This window comes from Colletotrichum destructivum, chromosome 10 (assembly GCF_034447905.1).
Source record: "Colletotrichum destructivum chromosome 10, complete sequence".
Taxonomy (NCBI): Eukaryota; Fungi; Ascomycota; class Sordariomycetes; order Glomerellales; family Glomerellaceae; genus Colletotrichum; species Colletotrichum destructivum.
This window is the reverse complement of record NC_085905.1, coordinates 2,149,557-2,164,312: the sequence shown is the minus strand read 5'-3', so window position 1 is coordinate 2,164,312 and position 14,756 is coordinate 2,149,557. Positions and strand designations below refer to the sequence as shown.

Here is a 14,756-nt window from a genome sequence, read left to right as displayed (position 1 = left end):
TTTCTGCAACTTGAGGGCAATATTCTGGGGACATTTTGTGCCGGACTCGGCGGCGTAGTGTGCGTGTTTAAGTGTCTTGGGTGGCCCTCGAATGCAGCTGCATGCCAAACCGATGTGCCGTGTGTGACAAACAGGAGTGGACTGGTGCACTCGAGCGAATATTCTACACTAGGGGCCTAGGCGACCTTAGCGCAACAGCACGTGGATGGGAAACCAATGACAATGCGGTGTTTCTGTGTGTTTGAACATCGGCAAGGTAGCGAGAGATAGAGCAAGTCTGGTGTTTGGCGAGTCGACGCCCCGGAGAAAGAGATCGGAGGCTAGCTAGGCGAGAATATGGTGGCATGCCATGGCCCATGGGCACAGATGGTTTGGGACATATGGCGTAAGGCCAGACCCTGTTGGCGAGAGAGACAAGAGAGCAAGGTACAGATAGTCGCTGGCGAGATCCGAGGTTGTCTGCGACGACGATGGGCAAAGTGTATTCGCAGACGTGGTCGCATTCGTCAGTCGGGCAGAGTTGCAACGCATGTAGCGGCTCGAGGTACGTGCGTGCTTGTGTGTGTGTGTGTGTGTGTGTGGGTGGGTGTGTGTGGGTGGGTGTGTGTGCCATGGATTGTTGAGGATGGTTTGATGGCCGTTGGCCGACCGTAGAGAACTATTGGTCGTCATCTGCCAACCGTTATTGTTGTCGTTGTTGTTGCTGTCGTCGTCGTCGTCGTCCATCGTCCATCGCTAGCATTGTCCACCGCCGTCAAACATCGTGGAGCTGACCGAGAGCCGCAGGCCACAAGAGCGATGGGCCAACCACAGCGAAGAGGTCAATGACGGGACTAGCTCCGGGGTCCATTGGGCGTTTGGATCCTTCCAGCCATTTGACCACTGTACCAAGTGACACTGACCCCCACCGGACCGACTCCCGAGTCTGAATTACCCAACCAACCAGTGTCGACCCCTGTTGAGGGGTGATGGGGCGGTTTGCGCATCGAGAGGAATCGGAGGTTGTTGTGACGATGACGATGGCAATGGTAACGAGGAAGATGGGATGTTGGTAATGGCGGTGATGATGGTGATGATGGCAAAGATGGCAAGGGTACGTACAATACTGGAGGTATGTACGGGCAAAGTTTACCTACCTTGAGTACCTGTTATGCCAATCTACACTGTGCTGTAGGCCACCTCTGCCATGGCCCTTTTTATTTTGCAGGGCGAGCAGGAAAACATTGGTCACAGCCGACTGCGGGAAGGACCGCAATGCGTGATGTACCTAACAGAAACGAAAACAGCAGTAGCACACCAGGAGAGTCGTAAGGTCGCAGCATGGTAGGTGCGTTAGAGTGAGTGTGAGTGCATGCGTGGATCTTGTATGATCTTTCCTCCCTCCTGCTCGCTCCATCCTGCCTTGTGCTGGCTGCTGCCATCTCCCTCCTTAGATAACAGCACCTTCTTCAGCAGGAATCCCTGCGTTTACACACATTACTAAACGCAACAACTACATAAGCACTATGTAAAAACAGATGTTTAGCTTAAGTAGAGTACGGTTTTGTGTCCTGCGTCTATAAGGGGTAAGTACCGCCTGTAGAGAAAGTAAAGTACAGATAGTACCTAACTAAGGGATCCGTAGCTGCGGAGGGGCTAAGCAAAAAGATCAAGCAGGAAGCAGTGGGACGGCGGAGACGGAGAAGAGGATAAGGGGGGGAGCAGCTGCCGGTTGGAAACTTGGAATCTGATCAAAATGGTGCAGTAGGAAGCTGGCAATGCAAATAGGAATGAGAAAGAGCAGGGCAATTGACTCGGTCTGCCCCGCTCCTTCCCTTGTTTTGACTTCGGGGCCCTTGTAAACTCTGAGCACCGCCCCACACTAATGCCCTTATGGCACTGTGTCGGAAGACTGTGTGTACACCATGGCGGTTGCAATGCTGGAATACAGCGGGCAAGAGCAACTGCGCCAGCAGCAGCAGTAGCAGCAGCAAAGGCAAGAACAACACCCCGATACTCACGAGAAAGAGGATTAGAGAGAGGAGGGGGGGAAAGAGAAAGAGGGAAAGAGAAAGAGAGAAAGAGGAGGGAACTGAAGTTCCAACTTTCGGTACGTACCTAATCTCAATTTCCTTCGTGCGTGTTCCCGTGCTCCAAGTCTCAAGTTGCAGCTTTGGACAGGCAGAAACGGCTTTGCATTTCATCACCAACAAATCGCCGTCATCTCACGACCACGACGACCTAGACGACCTCGACCACGATCACGACTATCTGACCGACACTTCACCTCGCGGCTTCCTTTTCTCCATCCAAAGCTCCCCAAAGATCGAAGGGATCGGATGGATCGCACACGTGGTAGACGTCATCGCCCTCCGTCTCTACCCCGCCGTGCGGTGGCCTCCACTTTCTCCTCTCTTCGGCCCTCCATCTGGAATCAACACGAGACTTGGGTTGTTTCTCCGAAGCTTCTTGGCCGTTCATGTGTCGTATCGGTCATCCATCCGTCCCGCTGCAGTTCCGTTGTCGCCCCAGTCCGCACATCCATCCCGCAATCTGGCCGACATTGAGACGAAGACTTGAAATCATCCTTCATCATCAGCCCAACTCATCATCATCTCGTCTTATCCACCATCTCAACCACTCGGCACCGACATCAACAGCCCCTTTGCTCAGGGGACCGTGAAAAGCTTCGGCCAGAACCCATTGCCAAAATCCATCGCCAGAACTCATCGACTGAATCCACCATGCTCAGCATACAAAGAAAGGTCTATCCGAGGGGGAGTGGGCACCCAGCGGTCCTTGGAGATTTGGCCTGCGGTGTCTGGTTGAGGCCGACCATGGTTCAAGGGCAGGAATCAAGTCTGGAAGCCTTCTGCTTAATGGCTGCCTGCGGTGGACTGCCTCACCAGGACCCCTTCATGGACCCTGATTCAGCCCCTGGCCCGTTGCCCATCCCTGCAGCGAGCATCCGTTGCCGTTGCCGTTGTCAGGGGGGGCTACGGTCACACCTCCTGACGCCTGCGTCGCCCGAAGCACACACAATGGTACCCTCTGCCTATGGGTCCCTGTAATCCCTGGCACACTGCCAAAGACCCCGAAGGGCCCCGATCAGCAACCTGGTCTGGCCATGCCACCACCACCTATGATCCGGGGGATCGGACGACGACTTCGACGATCGGCCCCGAAAGGCACCATCGCACCACGACACCCTTTTTGTGAGAGAACATTCTGGCATCATCTGACCCTTGATGAGTGTCCTGTCACTAAGTTGACGATTGTCGGGTCACAGATGAAGTCGCGGTCGTGGCCAAACTGAAGCCTCACGATGCGGTGTGTTATCACTTCCATGTCATGCAATACGACTCAGTCGACTCTGTCCCGCATGAGATCGAATTTCCATCCCCAAGGAACGCAACGCAACGCCGCAGCTTATTTCGAGCGGGATAGCATCCCGAAGCCGGGCGAGCAACCACAACTACACGAGCCTGTCGGACCACGACAAGGCCAATCTAGGCATCGTCAACCAGCTTCATCCCGCCGATAACGCCCTCAAACCCACTGCCACCAACCGTTGCCAGCGGCGCCTCCACTGCAATCGGCGCCCACACAAACCGGTCCCCATTCCACCCCATGACGGTTAAGAACTCCATGGGCTCGCCCGCCCCAACGTCCAGGAACGTCTGTCTGCCCCTGCCGATGAGGCTCGCGTTCGTCCATGACCCCACGGGGAACGTGTAGTTGAGCGCGTACGTGCTCTCTCCCGAGAAGAGCATGACGGCGCTCACTGTCCCGTTGCCGAACCAGAGCCCGCTGTCTCCACCGCTGAAGATGGCCCCCTTGGCATCCGACGTGGGCTTGATGGAAAATGAGAGGGTGTAGTTGCGCCCCTTTTGGTCCAGCGGGGTCTTAATATGGCACGAGGGCGTGAGAATGGCGCCTTCGTCGCTAGCGACACATGTCGACGTCGCATGGTACTGATTCCCTGACAGATCCTGGACCGTACCATTGCTCCCGCGTCCCTGCTTGAAGTCGTATTCCAAGATTGTCGATCCCTTTGACGCGACTCTGCGATCAAGATTCTGGCCCGGCACGAGAGGCTGCAGCGCAGCAAACAAGCCTGGGTAATCGGCCTCGGCGACGTCGCCTCCCCACTGCTTGTCCGCGAGCGCGGGCAATCCGTCACGCCACTGGTAATATCCCTCGGTCACCGTCGTTGCGTTTGGGCCGTAATCATTCCACTGAGGCGCAATATGCCCCAGAAGCGAAGGGCTGTCCATCGCAGCGTTATTGGTTGCGTTTTCGCGATCAAAGATGTTGGGCGCAAAGGCTGATCCGTCGGGCGAGCCGTGAAAGATGAAGTCGAGGCTCAATGTAGAGCCGTACCACTGTGACCACTTCCCGACTGTGTAGATGTACTCGCCCGAGTTGAGCACGTCGTAACCGTTGTTGACGAAATCATAGAGCGGGTTGGCTTCGAAGTTGGCCCAGTGCTGGATCGAAACCGACTTGTTAACGCTGCCGCCTACCGAGGGCGCAAACGTTCCCCAGATGCGGACGTGCTTCCCGGACGTGCTCGTGATGTGCTCATTCATTTCGTCGACAAAACGCGTGTATTCCCCAACCAGTGCCCTGCGTTGTGTGTGAGTGAGATACCTCAAAATTGGGGCGACTATCCTCGGGTGACTTACTCTTCGCTCAACGTTGGATCGACGTATTCATCCGCCCCAATGGACACCGTCTTGGTGTGGAACCACGGCAGAAAGGTATCCCAGATCTTCTTGACGACGGGGATCGTCTCCGGGTTCGAAATGTTCAACAGGCTCAAATCGCTCTGCAGACCGAGCTCGGGTTTCCACTGCGTAATGACCAGCGCATGACCCGGCGTCTCGATCTCGGGCAGCACGGTAACACCCCGGGCGGCGCAGCGGGCCTGAATGTCGTCAAAGACGTCGCGGGTGTAGGACTCGTTGGCGCGCCTGTTGAGGCCCTCGAGGGCCGGGTCGTCGGACAGCAGCCTGAAGGCGGCGTAGAGTGAGAGAGAGCGCTCGCGGGAGTAGATTGCGACGTTGTTGTAGAGGTTGTCGCTGAGGTGCAGCTGGAAGGTGTTTTGCTTGAAGAAGGACATGTAGGCGCACATTTCGACGAGGAAGTCGGGAGGGTAGTAGTGGCGGGCGATGTCGAGCTTCGGTGGCTGGTTAGCGGACCGGCTCTGGAATCGGGCCCCAGAATCGGGGCCGGCTGGGAGGGGCACCCGCCGGCGCCAGGCCGGGCCGAGGCCGGAAAAAGAAGGAAATGCTTACCATCATCCCCCGGATCCCCCATCCAGGGCTATCGACCCCGTAGCCCAACTTCACCTCCCCGCCGTCGAGGACCAGTTGCTGCAGCAGGGTCCGGGTTCCCCACCAAACGCCCAAGGGACTCGCGCCCGAGATCAAAACGCCGTCGACCGTGACGTTCAGCGAATACCCCTCAGAAGTCTCACGACCGGCAGCGTCCTTGTAGAGGCTCGCATCACCGAGGGTCAAGAATATCGATCCCTGCTCCGCAGTGGCGCCGAGCTCGACGGGGATGTCAAGGCCCACAACAGAAGCGAGGTCCGAGGCGAAGGTAGTGGCGAAAGAATGCAGAGTCGGCGGGATGAGGGTTTGGCCTGCGTCGTCGACGAATTCCGCGAACTCGGAGGAGACGATGATCCTGGTAAGGGAGGCGGAGGGGAGAGTGCCCCCTGTGGGCGTGTAGGGAGCCGTCGGGAGGCCGGGGAGGGAGTCTGCCACCGCCTTGGAGGCGAGAAAGGCGAGAATGGGTGTGAAGCGCATCGCGAAGGTCGAGGTATGTCAACTTCTCCGTCACGATGGTGAGTTGGTGAAAAGGAACTCCCATTCGATTGGATCATGGGGATATATAAGCATCTCCATGTTGATAATACCGGCGGCTGTAGCAGACATGGCACGATGGCCCAATGCGTAGGCGCGGGGTATGTTGAACGAAAACCGATGAGGGGAACCTAGCATCCACGGGAGGGGGAGGAAATGAAGCGGTATGCGATTGTACAAGGTAGCAACCGGGATATCACGACCTTTACCCCTTAGAGCAACGGATATTGCATCACAGTGCTTCAACGCGTACCTTGCAGATGTGTTGTGGCCGGTCGGTACGTTAAATCCGGGTCCGCGTCTGATAGCAACGTTACAATCTCCCTCTCTTCCCCCTTCGTCGGTTGGTTCGAATGTTCCAATCTGCGAGCTCGGCTCGAGTGGAGCTACTGGTCTCCCCAATCTACTAGACCGGCATCATTGCTGCTGGCCTGCCGATGCTACTGCGGAGACCAACACGAAGATACACAGTCGCGGACGAGAATCTATCGCCGGCTCCATGGCCTGCTCATGACTGTTTTGCCGTGCGGTTGCCGCTGGGGTATGTTGAGAGACAGGGGGAGGATGTGGAGGGGGAAGTGCTATGCGGGGGCCATAGACGACGTTGCGAGTTCAATCTGTGCTATCGTGGCACGTCTCATGGCATCATGGCCCTGGTGAGGACTTCCAGTCTTGTGAAGTCAACACATCATAACGATAAGAAAGGGGGAGGTCGGTGACATCACCCGGGACTCGTTTCCTTAATCCGGTGGGCTGTAGGTCTAGGATGGTAGCGACGTTAAGGCCTGGCCGAGCGATAGATCTGAACTTTTTGTTTGAAAGATATGCTCGCTGCGTTACATTGGAAGTTGAAGCCCCGTATAGCTGGTCGGACTATTCATATTATCATATCGTGATTCAGCTGGTCGCGTGAGCCAGAGGCGGTGCAAGTCGCACCGTGGCAGCAATTATTCATCACGGGACGGACGCTTCCGATACGCCGGGTATAGGTACTGTCACGGACTAACACGAGTTCAACTCATGACGACTCATTGCGTCACGTACACCGGATTCTCGGCCTGCAAATGCAACACATACCGCATCGCCGCGCTCAGCCGCCGGCGCTCGCCCATCGCCGCCTCCTCTTCCCCCTCCTCCACATACGCGGTCCATCCCCTAGGCTCCGAAAAGACGGCGTCGTACTGCGCGAACGACATGTCCTCGGCCTCGCCGCCCGTCGGCGTCGTCAAGGCGCCCACCTTCATCGGCGTCTCGCCCCGCTCCCATCCCCGCGGATCCGTCCTGCCGCGCAGCATCTCCAAGACCTCAGCCCAGGACCCTTCGCTCAGGTGCGGCGCCTCGATGCTGAGCCAGGCCAGCCGCTCGCTGCCGACGACGAGGGTCTTGAGGTCAGACGCGCGGAGGCAGGGGTGGTGCAGCGTCAGCCGCCGGAGGCGCGGCCACCCCTCCGACGCGGACCGGAGGAGCGCATCGAGGGCCCAGAGGTCCTGGTTCTCGCGCCGCAGCGCCCCGAAGTCGAGGTTCGCGACCTCGAGAGCCGGCGACGCGAGCGCGGCGCTCATGAAGCCGCCGAGGGCCGCGAGCTCCCCGGGTCCGCGCGGCGGCCAGGCGGGCGGGTCGAACTCGTCGCGGACGTCGCGCGAGGGTTTTACCTCGAAGTCGACGGAGCGGAGCCCATGGACGGCGCGCTGGATGTCCACGCGCTCGGCCTCGGTGCAGGACAGCCCGTCGTACCGCGCCGGCGGCGTCAGCTTCACGTCGAGCCGCGTAAGTGGTACCTCCTGCTTGCCAAGGGCGACCAGGAGGTCGCGGAGGACCTCGACGGGGTGGTCGCTCTTGTCGGCGGCCTCCCACGCGGCGGCAGCCTCCCATCGCATCGGTAGCGTCACGAGCTCCAGCAGCGCCTCCTCGTCGACGAGGGGGTCGTCCTCGCTGCGCGGGGGGTACTTCTCGTGCCACGGGGGCCGGGCGGCCTCATCGTCGATGCGGACGGCCCTCACGTTGCGCATGCGCGCCACGGCGTCGGCGACGCGACAGCCGAAGCGCGCGGCGCGGACGGCCTCGTGGGCGTCGCGGCGGCAGGCGAACTCGGCGAAGGCGCGGACGAGGAAGTCGGATCCGGCGCCGTTGCGGATCCACTCCCGCGTGCGGGCGGCGTGCTTGTCGGCATCCGGCTTGGCGACGCGGCGGGCGCGGTCGCCGCGCTTGGCTTCGCGCGAGAGGCGGCGGAAGGCGGAGCGGACGAAGGAAGCGAGGTCGGCGGCGAGCCGGGGCGGGTGGGAGGCGAGGCTGACGCGGAGGCGGAGGACGCCGGTGCTGATTGTCGGGTGGTGCGAGATGGCGTCGAGCCTGGCGAGGGAGGAGGGGGTTAGGGAGACGTCGAGGGTGCGGATGAGATGCGGTGCCGCGAGGGAGGCGAGGGCGCGGTTTGTGAGGCGGAGGCTGCGGATCGCGGCGGCAGCGTCTGGGTTATTGTTGTTGTTGTTGTTGTTGTTGTTTTTGTTGCTGTCGTCGTCGCCGTCGTCGTCTTCATCTTGGCGGCCGGCACCGCCTTCGCAGTGAGCGACGACGATGGCGAGGATCTCGGGCGGGAGGGAGGTGAGTCTCAAGGGTCTGAGGTGCGGGCGCGAGAGGTGGGCGATGAGGTCACGAAGCCGGGCGTGGCGGGCCTCGATGTCCGGGATGAAGGCCGTGAATGGGCCCGGGTCGCTGCCGTCTGACGGACGGTTTCCTCCGTTGGGGTTGATCTGGCGGAGGATCTCGTCGGCCTCGACGGCGGCGCTGTGGAGGGTTGCAAGGTCGGCCGTCTCGGTCTCGAGGGCGGAGGCGGCGACGGCGAGGAAGGATGAGATTCGACGTGTCGTCTCGTCGTCTGCCCAGCGGCGGCCGTGGAAGGGCGAGTGTGAGTCGTCCTCGGGGCCTGAACTGTCTAGCTGTGTATGATCTGACATGGTGACGGTGACGGTGCCAGGTGAGTGGGAGAATGAAGATGGGAGAATGTTTGTGTGTGTGTGTGTGTGTGTGTGTGTGTGTGTGTGTGTGTGTTAGGTGAGACGGGTGAAAGATGGTCTTCTATGATTCAAGTGGCGCCCTTTGCTACTCCGCGGATGTCGCGTCGAGGGGCAACGAGGGACATCGAGGGGGAGGAGGGGCTAAGACATTGCGGTAGTCGGCGAAGGATCCGGATGCCTGTGAGTGTGGGTACGATATTCAGGGGGAGGGGTTGTTTCTGGACTATTGTATTACTGACGATAGACAAGGTTCTTCCGGACTTGTGGATGTTATCGAGGCTTCTTGTGTTCCCTGATGATCGGGTATCATCAGTCAGTCCGAGGGCCGGTGGTGTGGTGAGAGTGACAGAGTTACAAAGCCACATAGCTTTGGTTTGCTCAATGGTCGGCAGTCTCCCCAGGTATTATTTAGGATCAGTGGCTCTTTTGTGGTTTGAGATGAACCGCCGCTTGCGTCCGACCGATCGGAATGCAGCCTTTTGACTAAGCGGGCTTATCTGGGCAAAGACCAGACGAGTGGTACCGGAACCTCGGCATCTTCGGCGCAGGTCTCGAATGGGTACATGGCTCCTTGAGTTGTCGTTCCAACTGCCAACTGTGGTGGAGCTGTGATCTCGTTTCGGCAGAGCCATGTCGAGGCATGTGTGGATTGACATCCACAATCTACGGCGCAGAGCTGTTGGACCTCAATCCCGTGAAAGTTTGGCATGGCTCTCAAGTATCCGGAGGTGATTCAAATAGACATCATTTCCATTGGTAGTAGTACAAAACGTTCTGGTCCATGGCATGTATGATTGGGTTACAAGACCTCAAGCAAAGGAGGGCGTTGGCGCCTCTCCTCCATGTGAAAGTGAAATAGAAAGCCTTCAGCAAAGAGACTTATGAGTTCAAATATCGACGATTTGATACAAACTCCCGGGTGCCGATGAAACTTGTTTACTGTGAAGGGGCCAACTTATCAACGTCTGCGGTAATGAGCTGGCCTAGGGCTCAACCGAGGTAGTGAAGTTGCTCGTTGGTTGACGGTTGCACAGCCATATCTAACTAAAAGGATTCGAATTTATAATGAGAAAGAGGGGTGGAACACAGATCCCGGCGCCGATATTCATCAAGCCCAGGGGTTAAACCGAGATATGCCTACTGCTTGCAGTTCTTTGATAGTCACAGGTGGTAACACATAGCCATGCACTTGGGTTACGCAGCAGCTCCTTGCAATAGAGGTCAGATCTAGGCTCGTTAAACCAAGTCTGCAACCATCTTAGTTGAGCTTTTGTCCAGATGATGTCTCTTTCTCAACAATTATCCGGAAAAGGTGGCCGACTTCGAATTCCGAACTCTAGACACAAACAGGCCAACTCTCTCTCCTCAAAAGCACCAAATAGAGCAATACTCAACGGGTTACTATACACCAATCCCTACTCGTAGTTTGAAGTGGTTCTAGCCAATTGATCTTTCAGCATAAAACCCTGAGAATGGCCCTGCCCTCTTCTCCCCATTAGCGTCGACACCACTCCTTCATCCTCGCAGGACCTAGTCGACCGACTTCGACCTCAAATCCATACAGACGGTCCATTATGAATCCTTCGAACCTCTTCAAGATTCTTCTCGTGGCCGCATCCCTAGGTCTCGGCAGCAGCGCGCCGGTCGAATCCGCTACACGAGCCCCTGGCGCCGGTATCGACAAGCGCATGGTTTGTTTTTCTGGCTGGAGGCACAACGGGACATGCGAATGGGCCCATCACGAGGCTGTTGGGAGAAGCAGCAGGGTAGACGAGCTCGCCACTGCGCCTTTCAGCTTCCAAAAGAGGGGGCGAGTAACGCTGGCGATGACCTGGACACGCTCTCAAGAACTAAAAGAGTCCCGACACGGGCTCAGAACCCTCCACGAGGTCGGGGCGAAGAACACAATGTCTGGCCATTGATCAGGGAAGGATTTTCGGGTACGCTTCAACAACTTCAAGGTGCAGAGGGAGGGAGGGAGGGCACTACTTCTGATCATGAACAGAGCGGCACAAGGTACCGATAGAGCACCACTCAGAGCGGGGTGGCAGGCTGTTGGCTTGATTAACGCCGTTCCTATGAGTGACATGCAACAGGGCCGTCGCCTTGTAACAGACAGGGCAGGTAGATCAGCATGCGTTTGTATTCAGGTCAGCCATTTGTTAAGACAGACTATCAGGCTATGTGGTGAGGAGGCCATGTCCTGCACCATCAACCATAGCCACCACCAATATGAGCGCACCCTTGATCGCAGTACTGCCTCCTCCCAGCGGCCAAGATTCAGCGGTGAGTGGAAGCCGCCTATTCGTTGCTTAATTGCCCAGAGTCACAGATGATTCGTCGCAGATGTTTCGTCGCCACGTCATTGAGTCGGTAATACCGCCCAGTCAGGCTCGAGGGGGCGGTTGAGGAATATTATCCCATGCCTCTTCTCCTCTCAGCCTCACCATCACGCTGTGTAACACGTAGCCTGCATTGCCTCGATCAATGTTCCCGTACTCGATAAAATCTCTGCCATTGGCCGAAAGCTGACCGGTGGTCAGCCGGACCCCCGACCCCCAGAATGCAATATGATCTCCTCCAACCACCCTTCCTGAAGTTGTAGATAATCGTGAGCTTTTCGTCTCGTGTTTAGTATCGCCCATAACACATCTCAAGAAGAAAAGAAGCCATGAGCGTCGGGCGCCTTCAGGCTGCGTTGGCCAGCGCCACGAACGAGGTCACCGTTGCGGCTGCCAACATCAACTTCGACTTCACGCTCGTCAAGTACGAAGCCCCCAAGGAGTATCAGCCCCTCGGCGCGCTTCTCTCGTCTACCCGCAAGGAAAACGCCGAGGTCGGGACGTGCCACTGTACGGCGCGCCGGCTCTCGTCCCTGTTCCAGGACGTCTGCCCGGAAACGCCCAACCTGATCCGAGCCTACGGGAAACGCGTGTCGGAGATCTCCACCAAGGCGACAAAAAGACAGTCGACCGAGTTCGCCAACTCCATGTTCGAGTCGTACGCCGGCATAGACGCCACGTCCATCTGGGCCGCCGCCACGTCGTCGGACCCGGCCAGGGCCGACAGGGGCGCATTGCACATCCACCTGCTCGCCAGCATGCTCGCCAAGATGTGGACGGCGCCCGAGGCCGTGTCGATCTGGTTCGAGCTCGTCAAGGAGAGGCAACGGGTGATTAGTGAGCAGCTGGAACGTGGCGACGCGCTGCCGTTCTCGCTCGCGGCGGCGGCGGCACAGCACCAGATACAGCGTTCCCAGCTCGCCGAGTGGGACGCCAGCGCCAGGGCGTGGCTGCAGACGGCCGACTCGGTCATGGTCAAGGAGCAGGACCAGCTACGCATCATCCTCGAGAACATCGAGCTCCCCGTCAGCGGGGGCCAGAGCAGGGCCTCGATGCTCTATCTGAGCGTGACCGAAGCCTGGTGCAGGGCGTTGCTAGTGATGGAAAGGCTCGTCTCCGGCGTCGCCCAGGAAGTCCACGACGGGGCGGCTCTTGTTGGCCTCACGGCCTGGCACATCTATCCCGAGATACACGTGTTTGGATCCAAGGCTGTCAAAGTACCGATGCAGGACCCGCTGGTCCGGCCCGGCGGTATATTGACATTAGGTTGCGGGCCGTCGGCAACACCGATCTCGCAAGGGGTCACTTGGTCGCTGTCGCTCAAACACCTCCGGTACTACGGACGACCAGTGGAGAGCCAGGGCGCCATGAGCAGCCATCCATCTCACATCTCGTTTGACGAGCTGATGCTGGCCATGCTCGGCTGCGTGGTCAATAGATGGGATCTGTCATGGGATAAGATGGCCCTCACAGCCAGTATACTCTCACAGCTAGTCCGGTTTCAGGAGAGCCAGGAGCATAGGCAAATCACGAATCATCATATGATTCACATCCTGTACGGCCTAAGACTCCTTTCCAGGGCCGCCGACGCTTACATAAATGATACGGACGCCTGCGCGCCTTTTGTGAATCTTGGTGTCAACCGGCCGCAATTCTTGCCCCCTCAGACTCAAAAGACCGTCACGAGACCGTTGTTCTTCGGCTTGCTGGATGAGAACACTTTCCTTTACCATCTCAAGAACGACGAGACCAGAATTGTGTTCCTGAGGCGCCTCGCATCGCGGTGCCTATCCGAGGACACAGAGGCAGCCAGCTGCGTGATTCGGTATGCCGTCACGGCAACGGAGACCTCGTGGGCGTCCGTTCTCCCAACGTCTAGCACGACCGGCAACCACATAACCTCGCGCAGCAATGCCCGGTCCCACCATCGGTGGAACGCGAACCTGACGTTGGACAATGACAAGGAGATTCACCACCGGACGACCAAACGCAACCCAGCACCGTTCTGGTTCGACACCGGTTTTGTTGACAGTCGCCAAGACGGTCAAACCATTCGAATGTCGCTGTGGTTCGGCAACGCGAACGGGACGGCCATCTACCAGACATATGACCCGACGAAACCTGCTGGGCCGCCGGCGAAATTGGAGCTGGAAGACCTGCTCTGGGCTCTCAAGAATGACCTCCTGAAGGACATTCAACTCCCGGAAGACGTCGTGTCGTTGACCCTGAATCTCTTGGCACTCTCCCACATAACGGTGTTGGGAAGGTTTCAGGGGCCGACGATCCGGCTCAAGACCTTGTCGAAAGCGCTCATGAAAGCCAAATGGGCCGACGAAGTTGCCTCCCGCTTCTCTGTTCAAACGACGCATGCTTTCTCAGCATTATCCTCGGCGTCACAGACTCGCAACACGGCCGTCAGTATTCTTTCATACTTCATATCGGAATGCGACCTGCGACCAAATCAGATCCGAGAAAACGTCTGTGGCTTTTCCTATGGGGACTCCATTTATGTCCCAGAAAGTGTAAGACAGAACTTTGCTTCTTCTTCTTCTTCTTACATGTGACGGATTGCCAAGGGAAAGCGCCCACCTACAGCGACCGTGCTAATCTATCCTAGTTGATCCGCGACCCGTTTGAGGCTTCCGACGATCAGGCCATCGTACGAGTGCTGGGAAACATTGGCCTCCCGGGCTTCGTCATGTTCTCTTCCGTCATGGAGCCAATGGTGTCCGAGGTCGGCGAGTCGTCGTGGAAGGTCATCAACAGGAACCTGTTCAACGGCCGGCCCGAGAACGCGTTCGGCTCGACTTCGATGCACCTGTCCTTGACCAACTGGGAAAGGTCGATTGAAGAGCCGATGTCAGCCGGGCTCCAAGATGCGCAACACATCATGATGGAGTCCGTCATCTCCATCCGCGAGGCCGGGCGCTGGGTCGGCGATGTCGACGTCGTCAGCGCGCTCCGCGACGAGTGCGTTGAAAAGTTCCGCCCGCAACCTCCCTGCGACCACGACAAGGATGGGTCCTACGCGACGCACCTGACGTCGATCGAGTCCTGGGACGAGCTGAGGAACTGCAACGCAGGGAATGTGGTGATCAGGGCGCACGGTAACTGGGTGGCGAGGCTCGCCTGCATCGCTTTCCTCTCCCAGGGCATCCAGCGAGGTGACTTTCTCTTCAGACGCATTATAGTCTGCCCTCCGCAGGTCTGCTGGAAATGTGTCGAGAAGTTTCTGCTTTGCGTGTATGTGTACTAGAAATTGCTTCTTACTTGGTGCTTCTGGCTAAAGCCTACGGAACCCAGATAACCGCCAAAATGACAAGCTCTAGGCCCTTGCTCTACCGTAGATTAGCCCTGCGAAGGTAGCCAGTGCCCTTTTCCTTCTTCCAATGATTGAAAAACCGGGCTTTGTGATGAGCACCATACGCCTAGGAAATAGAAAGTGAACAGTGGTTGACTTTTCTTAAGATCTATTCTACACGAGTGTTCGGGTTGAACTACCCATGATATCGGTCACGTGCCATCCAAAGTGGCTTACGGAGCAGTTTTGC

At 57.7% G+C, this 14,756-nt stretch overlaps 3 protein-coding genes across 3 annotated transcripts; 1 reads left to right on the top strand and 2 right to left on the bottom strand.

Annotated features, from left to right (window-relative positions):
- Window positions 1–3,225: 3,225 nt before the first annotated feature.
- Window positions 3,226–6,382, bottom strand: CDEST_14941 (Putative concanavalin A-like lectin/glucanase domain superfamily, glycoside hydrolase superfamily). Its single transcript, XM_062931097.1, has 3 exons — window positions 5,280–6,382; window positions 4,668–5,161; window positions 3,226–4,608 (listed from the first exon to the last, which is right to left on the bottom strand). The coding sequence occupies exons 1-3, from the start codon at window positions 5,793–5,795 to the stop codon at window positions 3,489–3,491; spliced, it is 2,130 nt and encodes a 709-aa protein (XP_062787148.1). The 5' UTR covers window positions 5,796–6,382; the 3' UTR covers window positions 3,226–3,488.
- Window positions 6,383–6,880: 498 nt separating this feature from the next.
- Window positions 6,881–9,553, bottom strand: CDEST_14940 (uncharacterized protein; the record flags this gene model as incomplete). Its single annotated transcript, XM_062931096.1, has 1 exon — window positions 6,881–9,553. Exon 1 carries the CDS (start codon window positions 8,801–8,803, stop codon window positions 6,881–6,883), a length of 1,923 nt encoding a protein of 640 aa, XP_062787147.1. The 5' UTR covers window positions 8,804–9,553.
- A 1,981-nt stretch (window positions 9,554–11,534) lies between these two features.
- On the top strand, window positions 11,535–14,461 carry CDEST_14939 (uncharacterized protein; the record flags this gene model as incomplete). The annotated part of the gene is made up of 2 exons (XM_062931095.1): window positions 11,535–13,727; window positions 13,823–14,461. 2 exons carry the CDS (start codon window positions 11,535–11,537, stop codon window positions 14,459–14,461), a joined length of 2,832 nt encoding a protein of 943 aa, XP_062787146.1.
- Window positions 14,462–14,756: the final 295 nt, after the last annotated feature.